The sequence below is a fragment of the Myotis lucifugus genome, unplaced genomic scaffold (genome assembly GCF_000147115.1).
Source record: "Myotis lucifugus unplaced genomic scaffold, Myoluc2.0 scaffold_21, whole genome shotgun sequence".
NCBI classification, from domain to species: Eukaryota; Metazoa; Chordata; class Mammalia; order Chiroptera; family Vespertilionidae; genus Myotis; species Myotis lucifugus.
In genome coordinates, this window is record NW_005871069.1 from 6,152,624 (window position 1) to 6,170,823 (window position 18,200).

The 18,200-nt window shown below is 44.4% G+C and overlaps 2 protein-coding genes and 1 long non-coding RNA gene across 7 annotated transcripts in view; 1 reads left to right on the top strand and 2 right to left on the bottom strand.

The window, feature by feature from the left end:
* Positions 1-1,220: 1,220 nt before the first annotated feature.
* LOC111825323 lies at positions 1,221-16,850 on the bottom strand. Its single transcript, XR_002828489.1, has 5 exons — positions 16,291-16,850; positions 9,975-10,103; positions 9,224-9,337; positions 3,933-4,138; positions 1,221-1,379 (listed from the first exon to the last, which is right to left on the bottom strand). It is a non-coding gene; the product is annotated as an uncharacterized LOC111825323 (long non-coding RNA).
* On the bottom strand, positions 10,897-15,256 carry SOWAHC (sosondowah ankyrin repeat domain family member C). The gene is given in 2 exon segments (XM_014453154.2): positions 10,897-15,063; positions 15,066-15,256. Coding segments are annotated over 2 exon segments (1,608 nt in total). The 5' UTR covers positions 15,121-15,256; the 3' UTR covers positions 10,897-13,510.
* The window catches only part of SEPT10 (septin 10), a 72,650-nt gene continuing 69,828 nt past the window's right edge, over positions 15,379-18,200 (top strand). For 2 of the 5 annotated variants that reach the window (XM_023751420.1, XM_023751421.1), the window contains exon 1: positions 15,396-15,732. Coding sequence is in view for 1 of the 5 variants with exons in the window: in XM_006085732.3 (XP_006085794.1) it covers positions 15,706-15,732 (27 nt within the window). In the remaining 4 variants the exon portion in view is untranslated. Of the gene's footprint in view, positions 15,733-18,200 lie in introns of all 5 variants that reach the window. The other 3 variants (XR_001347550.2, XM_006085732.3, XM_023751418.1) reach the window with 3 other exon arrangements.

Sequence of the window (18,200 nt, forward strand, 5' to 3'; positions counted from 1 at the left end):
CTTCTGTTCTTAAATACATTTAAATATCACTCTTAGTAATAGAGCTAAGGTAGGCCTCTGCCTATTCCAAAAGGAGTTATCAAAATTCAGATTTAGTGTTACAAATTTATAAATTTATGGTAAGGAAAATGGGTACTGTGTTGCTGGTTTCCTTTCAGGTTTGCCTTCAGTCTCACGGATATGTGGAAGGGGGTCTGAGTTTTTCTATTAGTGCTTAAGTGTTTAGACAAGGTGCTGGGGCAAGGCATGGTGCTGGGGCAAGGCATGGTGCTGGGGCAAGGCAAGGTGCTGGGGCAAGGCAAGGTGCTGGGGCAAGGCATTGTGAGCCTAAAAATAGAAACATAACCACACCCTGTACATTTTAGAAACTCTACCATTCTGACCTAAGGAAATATTCTTCCCCAACCCAAATGAATTTTATTCTAGGTGAGATGGAAAAAAAACCCAAACACCTAAAATTTTAGTTCTAATCTGTTCCTGTGCATCTGTCTTAACCATTAGTGCTTGTTTATGGTTTTTGTTTGGTCTCTTGTAGAGAGACTATGAATTTTCTACATTTCTACATCACTAGGTGGTAGCCTGATAAGTGTGGACAAAAGGGGCCATATGCTAACCTGACTAGCTCAGGGAAGGCCTGTGTGGTGGCCTTGCAAACTCAAAAAGGGACCTAAAGTAACCACAAAGGATGGTCTGAAATTAATAACTCAAGTACTGGACAACCTGATGATGCAAGAAGAAATTGCTATTGTCTACACACCGGGTCATCAAAAGGGGGGACCCTGGAAGCCTGGGGAAAATAGGTTGGCGGATGAGGCTGCTAAAGAGGCAGCGCGACAATCTGAAACTCCTATATTAACTCTGGTCCCAGTCCTGCTACTCCTTGAAGTTATTCCAAAGTTTAGCATGGAGGAAGAGACAATTAATACAGATGGGAGCTTGTCAGAGCCAGCCTGACAGGTTGAACTGGGCTGAGGTAGGGAGGTGGGAATTGAGAAAAGAAAGAAAGACAGGAGAGCGGGATCTGGAGGACTACAGATCAATCGAGGAACTGCAGTAAGTTTATTAACCACGCAATGCCTTTTATACACAAAACACTGAATAGGAGGTCTGTCAAGAGGAATGTATTCTTTGTTCCTCTTAATCTCTAAGGGAGAGACAGAGCGGAAGGACAAATTCTTGGTACAGCAAATCTCAGTAAATAGTTACAGACTTCTTGATAAGCCATGAAAGGCTGTTCTCATTCTACAAAGGTTGCTCTCATTCTACTGATAACCGCCATCCAAACAAGTCTGGGAAAACTGTGTGGGTAAGGGTCCCAGCCTTGGTAGCCCCTTCAGGTGCAAGGACCGTGTCAGCTTACACCTGGTCTCCAACAGGAGCTGTGAATGATAAAGAAGAAAAATGGAAATTGCCTGATGGAAGGGAAATGATTAGAGAACTTAAGACCCTCCTTCACAAAGGGACCCATAGGGGGCCACAAGCTATGTGCGATGTCATTCTAAGGACAGTGGCAAAACAGGTCCAAGAGGGCTGCATTACTTGCAGAAAGGTTAATAAACAGGCCTGAGGAAGCAACTCCCAGGGGGAAGACCTCCCCGGCTCAGATCCTTCCAAAGCATCCAGGTGGATTATACAGAAATGCCCAAAGTAGAAAGACAAAAATACCTACTGGTGATAGTAGATCACTTGACAAATTGGATTGAAGCCATTAAAATATAGATTCTGATAACGGGATCCACTTTACTATCACCATTATTAAGGATATTATGGGTTAGATATAAGATGGGAATGTCATATCCCCTCGTACCCCCCTTCTTTGGGAAGGGTAGAAAGAATGAACCAAACTGTAAAGAGACAGATCACCAAACTGATGCTGGAAACAAAGCTCCCCGGGACTAAATGTCTCCCTGTTGCACTTCTCTGGATTAGAACAGCTCCAAGGAAGGATGTAGGGCTATCCCCTTATGAGATGTTGTATGGCCTTCCCTACTTAGGAAGGCCTCAAGATCTTCCTACAATGGAGACTAAAGATTAATTTCTTAAGAACTATGTACTGGGTAACTCCTCTACTCTAATCTCTCAGGTTAAAAGGCCTCCTAGCCCAAAACCCTCCTCATGAGTTTCTGGTTCATCACCATTAACTGAGAGACTATGTTCTAATCAAGACTTAGAAGAAAAACAAGTTGGAACCCTCCTGGGAAGGACCCTATCTTGTCTTGCTTACCCCTGAGACCACTTTTCCGCCTGCAGAATGAGGTTGGACCCTATCACACCCGGGTTAAGAGTGTACCACCAACCTCTCAGGGTAGAGACACCTCAACTTTTCAGCCATACCAGGACATAGTCCCTTGAAATTAACACTAAAGCAACTGTTAGATGTCTTAATGGCCATCATGTACTAGATTCTATTTGCTTTAGGGCTCTGGAAAATTGCAAGGGCTTACAATGTGGGCTGGGGAAATGTATACAATCTGGATCATGCTTACCCAGTTAAGTTATTGATTAATGTGACCAAGGAGATAAGCCCATAACCCTTCAATTTGATGCCTGCCAAACCATCAAAGGCAGCTAAAAGGCCCTTTTTTCCTTTTAAAAGGGTCTCCGATACCCCCCCCGGGAGGGGAGAAAAGGTGTTTTCACCCGGGTGGGCAAAACTCCGGCTCCCCAAAACCACCATGTGGTTCTTTTGGCCCCCTTGAGTGTTGGCTCTTCCCACAAAATACCGACTTTTGCGCATGGGCCACAAAGTTTCAATCGCACTGTACGTGCGCACCCGCACGTGGTATTTTGTGGAAGAGCCACACTCAAGGGGCCAAAGAGCCACATGTGGCTCACGAGCCACAGTTTGCCGACCACTGGTCTATCCCCTTGTCCTACCTGGAATGATGTATGGTGGACCACCCTACCAAGGCTGGATGGCTATATCCTGACCAGCAGATAAAAAGTTTAGTCAACTAAAGGCTAGAATACATCTATATAGAGGTACCCCTCCCCATGCTTGCCAGAACTTACAGTGTAATCCCTTGTTCTTCACTATAAATAACTTGAATGACTTGAATATTTCAGCCTCTAGGCCAAAAGATTGGCTAGGACTAGATTTATGAGTAGATGTCACAGAACAAGATCCCCAAGGGAGGTTTGCTCTGAGACTGGTAGCCCCACCCAAGGACATCATCACTGCCACCACCATGACTAGTTCTACCTCTAAGCTGGGGGAAAATCCCTTTGTACCACAAAATGATCCTACAAAAGAGACCCTAATTGAGTTGAGGATTCAAGACAAACTTTGCAAATAGAAGAAGGATATAAGGAAATGAATGCCTGGGTGGAATGGATTAAATATACTGTATGCCCCCTACATAAAAGCAACTGTTACGCTTTTTCGGCAGGAAGGCCAGAGGCCCAAGTGGTCCCATTTCCATTTGGATAGGCCTCAGACAGTAACGGGATGGAATGTATGCTTGCCTTGTATCAGGAGGAAACCACCTGGGGAAACACTTCCTGTAAGACTCCCTATTGTTCCCATCCAACAGAGGTAAAGAGCAAGGGTTCCCCAAAATGATCCAGCCCTCATCTTCTGAAGTAAATTATACCTCCTGCCTCTCAAGGTAGAGAGGGAACAGTATTCGGAGTTCATGGGAAATTTATTTGGATATGTAAATGGTCGAGGATCCTCAGAAGCCAATCATTCTGCTCTGTCAATAACCCGTGCTGATGTCTGGTGGTATTGCTGGGGACCATTACTTGCGGCCTTGCCTAGCCACTGGAGTGGAACTTGTGCTCTGATACAATTGTCTATCCCTTTCACTTTGGCATACCATTAGCCTTTTTCAATGGACAGACAGACTAGGAAGAAAAGAGAGAGTTCAGAGGGCTCTTTTAATCCCCATCTATAATTATAAAAAGCGTAATTTGCTAATTAGACCGACAACCTTCCAGACGAAGCTGCTGCAGCAGCGGGGGCCAAGGCAGAGGCAGCTGCCGTGGTGGCGGCGGCTGAGCCCCTTGCACCAACTTCATGCATCGGGCCTTTAGTATTTACATAGATTCCATTGGGGTTCCAAGAAGAGTGCCAATGAGTTTAAGTCTAGAAATCAAATTGCTGCAGGGTTTGAATCTGTCCTGTTCTGGTGGTCCACTGTCAACAAAAATGTAGATTGGATTAATTATATTTATTAAAATCAACAGAGGTTTGTCAACTTTCCTTGAGATGCATTTAAAGGTACAGCTGAAAAACTAGATGCTACCAGCAGAATGACCTGGGAGAATAGGTTGGCCTTGGATATGATTCTGGCAGAAAAAGGGGGAGTTTGTGTAATGATGGGGAGGGGGGGGGCAATGTTGTACATTCATCTCTAACAACACAGCTCCAGATGGAACCATCACTAAGGCCCTATAGGGATTAACAACTTTAGCTAATGAGTTAGCTGAGAATCCTGGGGTTGAGGATCCTTTCTCTGATTTACTAGAGCAATGGTTTGGGAAGTGGAAAGGAATGATGGTATCCATATTCACCTCTTTGATAACCGTGTTAGGAGTTATGACAGTAATGGGATGTTGTATCATCCCATGTATGAGAGGTCTTATCCCAAAGGGTTAATTGAAACCACATTGACCAAACAGACCCCAGTATCATACCAACAAAACAATCTCCTTCTCCTAGACACTGCAGAACATGAAAATCAACTAATGCGGACCGAATTAGAAGAAAAGAGTGAAATCAGTTAAATAAGAAAAAAGGGGGAATTGTGAGAATTATGAGAATCAACCCGTAATCTTTTCTGTCAAAGAAGGAAGTTCCTTAGCTTACGAGCAGCCATTTTGAGAGATGGCCGTCATTCTAAGTCACATGATTTAGGAGGCCACCATTCTAAGTTTTGGTTTCTTTCTTTTCTTTTTTTTTTTAAATATATTTTATTGATTTTTTACAGAGAGGAAGGGAGAGGAACAGAGAGCCAGAAACATCGATGAGAGAGAAACACCGATCAGCTGCCTCCTGCACACCCCCCACTGGGAATGTGCCCGCAACCAAGGTACATGCCCCCGACCGGAATCGAACCTGGGACCCTTCAGTCTGAAGGCCGACGCTCTATCCACTGAGCCAAACCGGTGAGGGCAGTTTTGGTTTCTTAAATTTCAACCCCTCCCTGTTCTTTGAATTAGCTGATCATGCAAGAAAGTGAAATTGAGCCTTAACCAATTAGCATGAGGGGCAGACTGCATCAGGAATAAAATCCGAGCGGACTTCCTGCTCCATGTGCTTGCTTACCAGACTCTTTGTTGGTTGCACACCCTCTTGCAGAGGTAAAGATATTGCCTTGCTGTCTGACTCCTGAGTATCCTTTGTGTTCTAACAGGACCCTTAACTCTGGTGATCACCTTCTTTCTAATAAATTGGAATAGGGAAACTGAGGCAGGAAAATTAAAGCCAAAAAGCTATGCAGGTAGCTTGTAGCAGGACCTTATCTTGAGAACAAAAGGTTAAAACCTCTCCTTCTCACAAAAGAACGCAGGAGAGGAGGGGGAATCTTAATGCAACTAGAAAATACATAGCTAAATCACCCTGAAATTACTAAAAGACAGCAGAATGGAGGTTAGAGGGGGAAAGAAGAATGCCCTACTGTTCAGTGAAGCCAGCAGTCTTTGACTGGTCAAGATAGAGTTTCCAGGTGCTTCTCATAATTGTGGAAAAAGCCATAACAAGGAAAAGGGGGGAACTTCAGAGTTAATCTGTACCAAGATATCTAAGCAGAGGAATTTAAAAAAACTTATAGATAAGAGGGTATAGAAGGCAGAAACCCAGCACCCCACTTGCTCTTCAGATTAACTGAGGGCCCATTTGCACTTCATAAACCAGATGTATAGATTTGCTTACCTTACTAAAGAAGTAAGTGCATGCTTTAATTTTTTTAATAAATTGGCTTTATCACAACACAATAGTCTGAAGTCTCTCATTTAAATTCATTTATATGAGAAGAGAAGAATGAAGGTGGGGGACAGCCCTCTCCCTCTGACTCGGGGGGGGGGGGGGCGGGGGGGGGTGGTTGGCTGTCTGATAACACCTCTCTGGAGTCTGTGAAAGGTGCCTGTCACAAAACTGTGACAATTGCCAGAAGCAAAATCTCTGAGATAATGCTCCAGGGAATGGCAGTTTTGCACCTTATTTTATACATTACACTCAAAAGAGAAGACATAAGTGGGTTACTTGAAAGTCATTGGTGGTAGGTTAGGGAGGCTGGAGAAAGCAAAGTGGGGGAAACCACTGGGATTGGATAATAAGTAAAATGATCCATCTTTAACATAGGTCAGTACAGAATAGTTAACAGTCAACAATTAATATGATAAATATGATAAAAACAACAAGAGGATTTGTAGTCTCTGCTTTGGTGCATTGGTTGTGCCCTGAGGTATCCTGACATTCCCAAGGTATGTTATCATAGATGCAAAAGACAAGAGACAGGCTTACTTAAGGTAAAGATTGACTTTTGTCAGGGAAGATTCTAGCCTAGGACATAAACTGCCATAAACTGCTTTTTTTTTTAAAAAAAAAAAAAGAAGAGAAAGTTTTAATTTCAGATCATCCTTTGTGGTTACTTTAGGTCCCTGGGATTTCAAGGTCACTATACAGGCCTTTCCTGAACTTGTCAGGTTAGCATGTGGCCCCTTTTCATCCACACTGAATGCTTGTACCCCCAAATTCATATGTTGAAATCTAATCCCCAATGTGATGGGATTAGGAGGTAGGACCTTTGGAGGTGATTAGATCATGAAGGTATTGCCCTTAATAAAAAAGACCTCAGATATATGTAAACTTTCAACAATAAAGATTTAAACTAAAAGAGAGAGAGAGAGAGATCCCAGAGAACTCCCTTCTGCCATGTGAGGACACAGAAAATATGTTAGGGGCAAAAATAGAATATTGGGGAATAGCTATGGTTATGGGAAATATTAATGATGCTCATGCTCTGTTAACCATGATTACCTTGTGTTGGTTAAAGAAAGGATATTCTGACCTGGCTGGGAGTTGTACACTGCCAGGACCTGGGAGTCAACCTTGGACCTAGGAATCAACCTTGGAATGTGGTCCAATCTTATTCAGGAACTGCCTATTATCATGGAAAGATTAACAACCTTGTTGCCCAAACAATGGAGTCCCACTCAGCCTGCATTGCCAACTTCCCCATGTAATCATTGTCCTACCCTATATAAACACCTGGTTTATGGGGTCTGCAGAGCAGATTTTTGTGGATGACCTGCTGCTCTCCCATACTGCTAGCAGTATTAGAATAAACACTCACATAGGCTTCAACCCTGTCTCTGCTGAATTGGCTCAAGTAGTGATAGGCAGCCTAGACCCATTGATTGTCTGGTTTCAAATAGACGAATGCCTATGAACCACGAAGCAAGCTCATATCAGAGACTGAATCTGTCAGTTCCTTGACCTTGGACTTCTCAGCCTCCGTAACTGCAAAATCGGTTTCTATTGTTTATAAGTCACCTAGTCTATTATTCTGTTATAACAGCCCAAAAACAGACTAAACAAAGCTTGAAGATCACATTTGTCAATATCAGACAATTCTGGACAAATTTCAAGAATAATCAATTATATTTGTACTATTAAACTCAATGTTTCTTAGAGACCCAGAAGAGTATTCAAAGGGGGCATTTCCAGGTTCTCTGATCAGAACAGCATAAAATTGTGTTTAAAAAAACAAAACACAAAAACTTAAATGACCCTATTTCTCTTGTTAAATTCATTCTCAGTCAGGCCAGTTTTGGCTAAACCGTTGGTCAGTATGGATATGACCTAGAGCAAAGTTTCTTGAGACACAATCAGTCACAGGGATGCTTTAAATGATCGATTTTAACTTTTCACATGCTCACATAACCTCTGACCAATTCTTTCCAAAGGTTGAGTGTTCCACTTCATGGGACAGTCCATGGCAATCTTTATTTATTTTTTATTTTTTTTATTTTTTTAAAAAATAATTTTATTTCTTAAAGTATTACAAAGAGTATTACATATGTCTCCTTTTTTCCCCCCCTTGACATTCCCCCGGCCCCTACCCACAGCCCCCTGCCCCCGTGTCTTGTGTCCATTGGTTAATCTTATATGCATGCATATAAGTCCTTCGGTTGATCTCTTAATCCCCCCCAAACCCTCCCCAGGCTTCCCACTGTAGTTTGACAGTCTGTTCAATGTTGCTCTGCCTCTGTATCTACCCCTGTTCATCAGTCTATACTGGTCTCCATTATCTGTCCCAACCTCACTGGAGTAGTCTCAACCTCACCAGGGCCGCCTGAGCCTCACCAGGGCCGTTACAGCCTCACCGGGGCCGTCCTGACCTCACCGGGGCGTTTCAACCTCACCGGGGCCGTCCCGACCTCACCGGGGCCGTTTCAACCTCACCGGGGCATGGCAATCTTTAAATGACTATTAGAAAGCCCTCTAGGCAAAACTAAACATCGTCTCTTCACAAAATAAGCAGTCTTTTGAATACTGACAATAAAATATTTAAAGCCAGGAAACGTGAGTTTTCTAATCATAGTTTCATATAAACAAACATCTAAATAACTGACATAACTTCAATTAATGATAAATACAACTCCACAAATTGACTTTTATAATCTCAATTTGGAAATTGAAAAATAAGAAGACTATAGAGTTAAAAGATTCTCCTAGGGATTATGTACTTGAGTCAACTTGTAAGGTAAAACTTTTTTATATCAATTTTACTCTTAAAAATCTCTTAAATTGCCCTAGCTGGTTTGGCTCAGTGGATAGAGCGTTGGCCTGCAGACTGAAGGGTCCTGGGTTCGATTCCAGTCAAGGGCACATGCCTGGGTTGCAGGCTCAATCCCCAGTGGGGGCATGAAGGAGGCAACCAATCAATGATTCTCTCTCATCATTGATGTTTCTATCTTTCTCTAGCTCTCCCTTCCTCTCTGAAATCAATAAAAAATATATTTTAAAAAATTTCTTAAATTGCTCACAAAGTAAAATTCCAATAAAGCTGATTTTACCTCCAGGATTAGAATAGATTGTTCTTTTGACTAAGTTGCAGATAAAGTGGTTGTCTGGCATTTAGAGCCATTTGTATGAATAATACCTCTAATTCACTTGGTATGAAAGCACATTGTTGAAATTATCCATATGATGTAACATTACAAAATGTTTTTTTTAGTGTTTTCCATTAAAAGGAAAGAAATACTTATTGAGTACCTTTAAGATGCCAGGCATTGTGGAAGGGTGGCAGCACTTGTCACATATTCATCAATAAATGTGGAGTAATAGATAACTGAATGGGGAAGCCAGTTCCTGAGATGAAACTGATATCTAAAAGAGAAGATTGAAAAAAGAGTATGATAACATGAAAGTAATGTTCTTTAGAGGAAAAAAAAGTGGATAGTAACACAAACAGCTCTACTGCTATGTCTTGAAAAATTAGTTCACAAGTTTCATCTTCCAGTCCTCTAATATTAAGTATTTCATGAAAACTTGACTCATCATTGAAGGAACAATGGTTTGCAGAGTATTCACTTTTAAGATTAACTTGCAAGAAGCTCTAAATAATGCCATTATTTAGCAAAATAAAAAAATAATTTTCCACTAGGAAAAATTACAAAGATATGTTCAAATGGATTGCTCAATGAATCCTTTCCAGATACATATTTCTAAGGAAAAAAAGTCATTTTAGAAACAGAAACTAGATTTATCTAGTACTTCAGGTATAGTGAAAAAAGTTGTCATAAATCAACAGCAATAACAGAAAAACCAAGCACCAATCATAACAGGATCTTCCAAGAGGAAACAAGGGCGGACAATTATACTGAGTCCTATATCCCTCTGTCATCTGATAGATGCCAACCTTGTTAAAATAAAGATCAAAGGCAGGCTGGGGAGGAATTGAATTCATTAATGTCCAATACTATTGATGGATACTGAAGAAAATAGAAAAAGGTATTCTCCATACCTTTCTGAAGGTTTGGTCTGGGTGGGAGCATTCATGGTAGGTAGGTGGTATGTGCAGGAGCCACAGGCTTTATTTTTTTTAAGGTAGTAGTAGAGGTAATACTTTCTCTGTAAGTTGACTCATCCATCACTGTCAAAATTTTGCCATTTGAAGTGTAGAAAAAATGTGAAAAAACACCCAATCTTAAGATCTTACTGCCATTTACTTCATGACCCTGAACAGCCATCAACCTTTATTCCTTACATGTAGAGGCCCAGTGCACGAAATTCATGCATGGGTACAGTCCCTAGGCTTGGCCTGTGATTAGGACCATCATCCCCGGCTGCTTGCAGCCAGCCCTGCCCCCAACCCCAGTTCCCCTTTCACCATCAGGTGATTGAAGCCTGATGGCCGGGGGAAGGGACGGAGAGGTTGGCTGTTCCCGCCCGCTCGCTGGCCCTGCCCCTGCCGCAGGTTGCCCTCTGTGTGTGGGGTGACTGGCGGGGCGGGGGCCTTGGCCTGGTGCCATCCACATCCCCAACCACCCATCCCCAGTTCCCCATTCGGCCAGGGAAAGGGACTGAGAGGTGGTCAGTGCACCTCATAGTGACTGGTTGAGTGGTCATTCTGCCGTTAGGGTCAATTTGCACATTACCCTTTTATTATATGGGATAGAGGCCCAGTGCATGGGTGGGCGCCGGCTGGCCTGCCTTGGGGGCCCCAGATCGGGGTGGGGGTCCCCGCTAAGGAGAGGGGCCACGGTCATTCTGGTCTCTGGTCATTCTGGTCGTTCCGCTGTTTCGGTCGCTGGGCTTTTATTATATAGGATTAGGGATATATGATCAATAACTTCAAGGGAAAGGAAGAGACCAAATAAACTGAAACGTCAAAACGCATTGTATGAACCATAAAACATGATAAAGGACTAGAGATATTTAGACAATTCAGAGAAAAAAATCTAGTATGAACCTTTTATTTTTGACAAAACAAACTACAAATTTTACATTCTAAGCTCCCAAAGTTTCATTTATTTAAAAAATAAAAGACAAGGCATCCTGGACACCCAGATTTCAGGTATGAATAAAATAGTACCAGATTTTCAAGTTATATTAGCTGGTTGCATTTTATATACCATAAATGTGAAGAGAACTATGACATACATTCATTAGTTTCAAATGTACCTTTAAAAAACACATGGACATTCTTGAGTTTCCTAACTATACAGTTTCATATCAACAAACATCTAAGTAACTGACATAATTTCCATTAATGGTAAATACAACTTCACAAATATCAAATTACACAAATAATTTGCTTTTTATAATCTCAAATTGGAAAGTGAAAAATAAGAGGAATTAGAGTTAAATAGCTGAAAATGCTATATGAGCACATTGTGACAAGGAATGTACAAGTAGTTTCCCTCAGGAATGATTTTTGAGAATTTAAAGTAAATTTTATCAGAAAAGTTAAAATCTCTAGTGTGAAAAGAAAGTTAAATGAATTATTAGCTCAATTTCTAAAGATCTAGCAAATTACAGATTTTTGTGCAATTAATTAGTAACATACACATTTAAGAGCTTAATACTGACTGTTTAATAGAATGTTTAGGTGGTTCTGAAGTGTATACTCTTTATAGTTTACTTTAGCTTTACATGTCAATGAAAGATAAGATTCTTCAGTGGGAAGTTATAGCTTATTCTGCACTAGATACAGGTAATGTGTACCAGATTCAGAGCAAATAGTAGCTTTCACCTTCAAGGATTCTACTTTTAATTTATACAAAATTAGATTTTCACCCACATGTGTGGAAAAAGTGCTTCTCAAATGTACATGGCCCCCATTTCCATAATCCTAAAATAAAAATAAAGGCACATAAATGGATAATAGTTTATATATTTTATGTGAATATTTTTCATTAATCTTTAAACAGATTCACTCTAGAGATGTGTGATAAACTTGTTACAAATTTCTATGACTTGGGGAAATTAAAGATCTAAGACCTCTCTAAAGATTGCAGTGGTATACAATTAATATATTGGTTCATTACTCTGCACGCCAACTCACCTCTTAATCTCTATAGGCTGCAGGTACTTGTTTCATCAATAATGAGACCAAAAAGACTAAAGGACGACTTGTGGAATTAGTCTCCCAGAAAAGTTGTTTTGAATATTGTTACAAATAGATTTAATATGCTTGTGAGTTAAATTTTACAATTATAAAATATTCACACTAATGTATTTGAATGGAATGTAATTAACAATCATGTGTAAGTCTTTAATTTTAATGACTGGTATTTTTCACTTACATGTAAAGAAATTCAATAGCCAGCGGCATTTAAATATAGAAATAGTACAATCTCTTCTCTTTTCCCTTTTATAAAGTGCTATTCTTAACTGGGTAGAGTTACTGTCCAGCTTCTCATTAACTTCACTGTATGTCTATTTAGATTCAAGGAAACCATGAAAAATTGAGAGGATTTAGTATTTTAAATATTTGCAAAATATTGCTACAAAGTATAGACTATGAGCATGTTTTATTAGTAAAACAAAAAGTGTACCTTAGGTTGATTTAATTATTACTTGAGAGAAGCATAGGCTCACATACACTTATGCCAATTTTTGCTAATCATCTAAACCAGAAACAGTTCTGTAGGCAATTCAAGTCTAAGCACCATCAACTAGGGTGATGTCAAATAGAAAGAATGGTTATATAACCCCAGAATAAAAACTTCAGCAAATTTAGACTTTTAGAATAGCAAAACAAGTTAGTGAGAATCAGAACCACACGTAATATTTTACTTTAAAGTAACACAGGTTGTTCAAGGTATTTTCTTTAAATAAAAGTTTGTGTAGTTATTAATAACGCACCTTAATACTGAGTGCAGTATGATAGTTAAGAGGAAAGCATACTACAGATTAACTCAAAGTGAATGTTGCTTATTTCTTTAGTTGAGTGATTAAAGCTGAGATTGCTTTTTATAAACAGCTGAACACTTACAATACAGTAGGATACCAACAGGATTCCCATTTTTATTCATTTACTAATTAGAATTTTTGCATTTCAACTCTTACCTGACCTTCGCAAAATCTTAAAAAGCAAATGCAATTAGTTTTCGTTCACACTTAACAAATGTTACCAATTTCATTACAATTTGCCTATCTTGTTTTTGGAAGAGTAACCACTTTTAACAATCATAAACGAGCAATATTCCTCACTTAGCATGGCATCCAATAATGGTTAAATCAAAGAAACCCTCAGTCATCAATTCTGTACCCCCAATTTAGATACATCTCTAGTCTTTACAAACAGGGACTCCAGGGCAGAGGAATGGCATGGAGAAAAGAGGCCTAGGGCAAGGTTTGATGAATCACTTGGAAAGCCACCTCACTCAGAATACTAGGGGAAACTCCCCCCCCCCACTTCCGCCCTCCCCCACTCCAACCCCCCAAAGTAAGAATGCATAATTTTGCCTAAATCTTTTCTGGTCTCACTTGCCTACCTCTAGTATTGTATTTCGGATGACAAATAACCCTTAGAATTTTCTACAAAAATTATTTTTACCCAAATACATTGGACTTCGGTCTCAATTTGAATGAGGGTAAGTGGCCTTTAAGAGATCGATCCTCTTCTTCCTGCTCCCCCTCTTCCAGGGCCTGCTCCGGGTCTCTGAAAAAGGGTGTGGTGTGGATGATCTGGGTTTTGAAGTGGATTTTGTTGAGTCTGGGTTTTATTCGCCCACTAGAGCTGCCTGAGGCTTTGCGACCTGGGTCCTTTGCTTTGCCTCCTGCCCATCCCTCAGCCAGGTGGTGGTGGTGGTGGTGATGGTGATGATCCCCTCCATCCTCCAGGACGTGCGAGAGTTTGTAGGTGATGAGGTGGGAAGGGAGCACTTTTGAAAGTCTCCAGCGCCCACCCCCGCTGCCTGAGGCACTTTCACCGTCGTCCTCGTCCAGGGCTCCCACCAGGTTCTTGATCTCCTCGGCGATGCTCTGACTCAGGTACTGCGAGGCCTTCTTCCCACTGTAGTCCCTGACGTCCACGTCTGCGTCGTAGGCCCCCACCAGCAACTTCACCACCTCCACGTGCCCGTGCATGGCTGCCAAGTGCAGGGCGGTGTAGCCTCCGCTCGTCCTGGCGTTGATGTTCACTGGCAGCTGGTGTTTGTTGGCGAAGTTGACTAGCATGGCCAGGAGCTCCTGCCGGCCGTGCTTGGCAGCCCAGTGCAGGCAAGTGAAGCCGGTGATGAAGTCCCGCTTGGTCAGCAGGCCAGGCTCACAGATGAGCAGCGCCTCCAGGCTGTCCCACTTGCCGTCCGAGGCCGAGAGCATCCAGGCGTGTTCCAAAGGGTCCAGCGTCACCGAGGCCCCGCTGCTGATCTCCTCCTCCGCGGACGACGAGGCAACGGAAGCGCTGTCCGAGTCACCCCCACCTTTGCCGCGTCCTCCCCCAGAGCAGCCCCCGGTGCTGCTGCCCCCCAAGCAGACGCTCCTCTTCAGCTGCGGGGAGCTGCCCATCACAAGGTCCCGGAGGTTCTGGCGAGTCGACCTTGGGGTGGTGGTTCCCCCGGGAGAGCTCCCTCCGTCCGCCTCCTCGCAGCCCTGGGGCTGGGGTTCCAGGTCCTCGCTGGGCTCGGGGGTTGGTGCTCGGGCCGGAGGCTGCGCGCCGCGCCGCGAGTTCTTTCTCCTGGCCCCGCCGTTCAGGGACGGCCCGCTCCGGCCGTCGCCGGTCAGGCTGGGCAGCCCAAGCGCGGCGGCGGAAGACTCTCCATCGCCGGGTTCACGGCCCGGACCCGGGGTCGCTGCCTCGGGGCACAAGCCGCTCTCCCAGTACTTGGCCGGGTCGTCGGACCCCTCCGGGTCACCGCCGCCATGGGGCTCGGGCTCTGCGGTCACCGAGATGCGGGGTAAGTCCCGAGGGGGCGCGGCCTTGGGTGACTGTGGGCCTTCGCAGAACCTCCTTTTGAGGTGCACGTACTTGGAGCCGTCGGCGGGGTCGGTGCGCACAGTGGCCACGGCATTGACCAGCTCCTTGAAGTGGGCGCGCCGCTCGGGCTCGCCGCCCAGAGCACCCCTGAAGTGCTGCACCAGCTCGGCGTGCCGGGCCCGGCCCCGCGCTCCGCGAGGAAGCGCAGCACCGCCTCGGGGCCGAGCTCCGCCGGGTCCTCCATCCGGGGTCGCGCTGCTCGCTAGGCGTTGGGAGGCTCAGCCCGGCCCCATCGCGGTGCGCTCCCAGGTGCGGGCTCCGCGAACTCCAAACCTCTGGTCCGCGGCCGGAGACACTGCCACTAGCTCACAGGGCCGCGCCCCGCGCAAACACGCCTCCGCCGGCCCCGCCCCGCCCCGCCCACTTCCGGTCCCGTGCGGCCGCAATCTCGGCTCCCGCCGACCGCCCGCGGACACGGCCCCGGGCCGCCCACTTCCGGCCCTCGCGCGGGAGTGCCTCCAGCCGCCGCCAGCTGAGTAGTCCTGCCCGCATCCCCTCTCCCTCCCGGCCCAGGTCCTGCAGCCACTGCCCCGCACTGACTCGTCCGGCGACACGTCGTGGGACACCCCTGTGAGAGGCTCGCTCCGGCCCGCGTCACTGAGGCAGCCGTCTTTGCCCCGCCCCTGCCCATCGCGCCGGCTCCGGCCCGCGCCCCGCATCCCGAGCCCTTCCCGGCCCCCGGCTCCCTCCGCCGACGCGCTGCTCGGGCGGTGACGAGACCGCCGCTCCGGCCGCCCTTGGCTCACTTCGCCCAGCTCCCGCCGGAACCATGAGCTCTGAGGAGGCGCGGCACCTGGTGAGTCCAGGCGACCCCCCTAGGGCCGGGCTCCCAGGGTCTCCGCCCCGCCGTTCCCGGGGTCCCAACGTAACTTCCTCCCGCGGCGTCCGGTAGGGCGGTGGCGGGTCCGGTCCTCGGAGGTCCTTGCGGGCTCCGCGGTCCCCCTTCTGGGGGGAACGGGATTCTCTCTCCCCTCTGTCCACGGGCGTCGGCGGGCGGCCCGCACCCGGCGCGCGAGGTCCCCCAGCTCTCCGCGCCGGGCGGGAGCGGCTCAAGTTTTTGCGCGGCTTCCCGTCTTCGCCAAAAGTTAAATGGGAAACAGTGATCGTGGGTCCGTGTGTTTGTAACGGTTTTGGGCACCGAGCCGATGGCTACAACGGTAGCGACCTTCTGGAGTCGCGGCCTTTCCCTGACCCGACCCTCGGGGTCCGGCCCGCGCTCCTCCTCCTCGCCCTCCGCTAAAATTCGATTCCCCCACCCTCTTTTGGGGGGCACCTTGGCACCCTCGTGCTTTAAAAGCCGGGTGACTGAGCTGTCCGCTGTTTTATACCTTTCAAACCAGTTGTATCTTTTTACCTCATTTGAAGCCGGCGGTCCTCAGCGTGTGGTCACAGTTATTTTCCTAACAATACCAAGCTGTTATTTGCCTTTTCCACGCTTGTTTTCTTGTGAGTTGGTTGTTTTTCAGAGGCTGCATGATGTGGACCTCACCGTCCGGAGGGCCGATGGAATGTGTCTCTGTGCACACTTGTCTTGTAAATTTTAATTTTAATTTCTAATACTACAAATATCAATGGTTGTAATCCATGCAAACAAAAGCTCCCCGGGGGCCCTGAGACCAAAAAGTCTGAGAGCTGGTCTCAGCAGTCTCTTGAGTCGGAAGGCGCCGCTGTAGGAACAGCTTACGGATTGCAGCCTGAGAGGCGGGGTGATGTGTCCCCGCTACACCGCGGTTCTGTGGTGGCGCCCGGACAACCCTAATCCCGCCAGGGCTCCTTCTACTCTGTGATGTACTTAGAGAAGTCTCGGTTTTTCTATCGGAACTGCCTTGTTACAGTGGCCGTGTGTGTGTGCATGTGTGGGTGAGAAAAATGTGTTTTGTAAACTTTGGTTCGTAGTAATCTTCAGAATTAAACTTGTGCTGAAGAAAGCGCTTCATTTAATTGGCGTTGGATTTCTTGTCAATTGCACTTATTTTGCAGTTCAGTAGTAAGGCTACCTTTATTTTCTAATTAAACTTTTCATTTTGAGATAATTGTAGATTCACATACAATAGAGATGCCTGTACCCTTTATTCAGCTTTATTCAATAATAATATTTGCAGAACCATTGTACAAAGCCCACACCCAGGACACTGACATTGATTGTTTAGAGAACTTCCCACACCAGAGGGATCCCTTTTAATACTCATACCCCACTCCCATTTCCACTCCACCTCCTTCTTAATCTCCAACAACCGCTAATTTGTTCTTCATTTCTATAATTTTGTCATTTCGTGACTGTTATTTAAAGAACCACACAGTATTTTAACCTTTTGGGATTGGACTTTTTTCACTCAGCAAAATTCCCAGATTTATCTAGGTTGTTGCATGTGTCATTAGTTTGTTCTTTTTAATTGCTGAGTAGTATTCTATGGTATGGATGAATCACACTTTGTTTGAAGGACATCTAGGTTGTTTCCATTGTTGGGCTATTATGAATAAAGCTGCTATAAACATTGATGTACAGTAACATGTGATGTAAAATAATGAACACATAAGACTTAAGTTTTTTGGGATAAATTCCCAGGAGTACAGTTGCTGGGTCCCCTAGTATCTGGGTTTAAAGATTTATAAGAAACTGCTAAATTGTTTCCCAGCATTTTTGCCCATTTTCCATTCCCACCAGCAATGTATGAGAGATCAGGTTCTCCACATCCTCACCAGCATTTGGTGTTCCTATCTTTTATTTAGGCATTCTGATAGGTATGTAGTGATTTATTGTGGTTTTAACTTGTTTTTCCATGATGGCTAATGATGTTAAACATCTTTTCATGGGTTTATTTGCCATCTGTATATTCTCTTTAGTGAAAGTCTGTTGTGCATTTCCTAACTGGATTTTTTAAATTGTTGGTTTTAGAGGTTTATTTTTAATATATTCTAAATACTAGTCCTTCCTTGATATGTGATTTGCAAATGTTTTCTCTTAGTAGTTTTTTTTTCCTTCTTAATAGAACCCTTGGCAGAGCAAACATTTTTAATTTTTATAAAATCATTTTTTTCCCCATTTTTCCTCTTATGGATTGTACTTTTATTAAGTCTAAGAATTATTTACCTAACCCTAGATCCCAAAAGTATTCTCTTATTTTTTCTTGTAAAAGTTTTCCACTCTATGTTTTACATTTAAGCCCATTGACCCATTTTGAATTAAGTTTTATGTAAGGTGTGAGATGTAGGTTGAGGATCATTTTTAGCCATGCTCCAGCACCAGTTGTCAAAAAGGCTGTC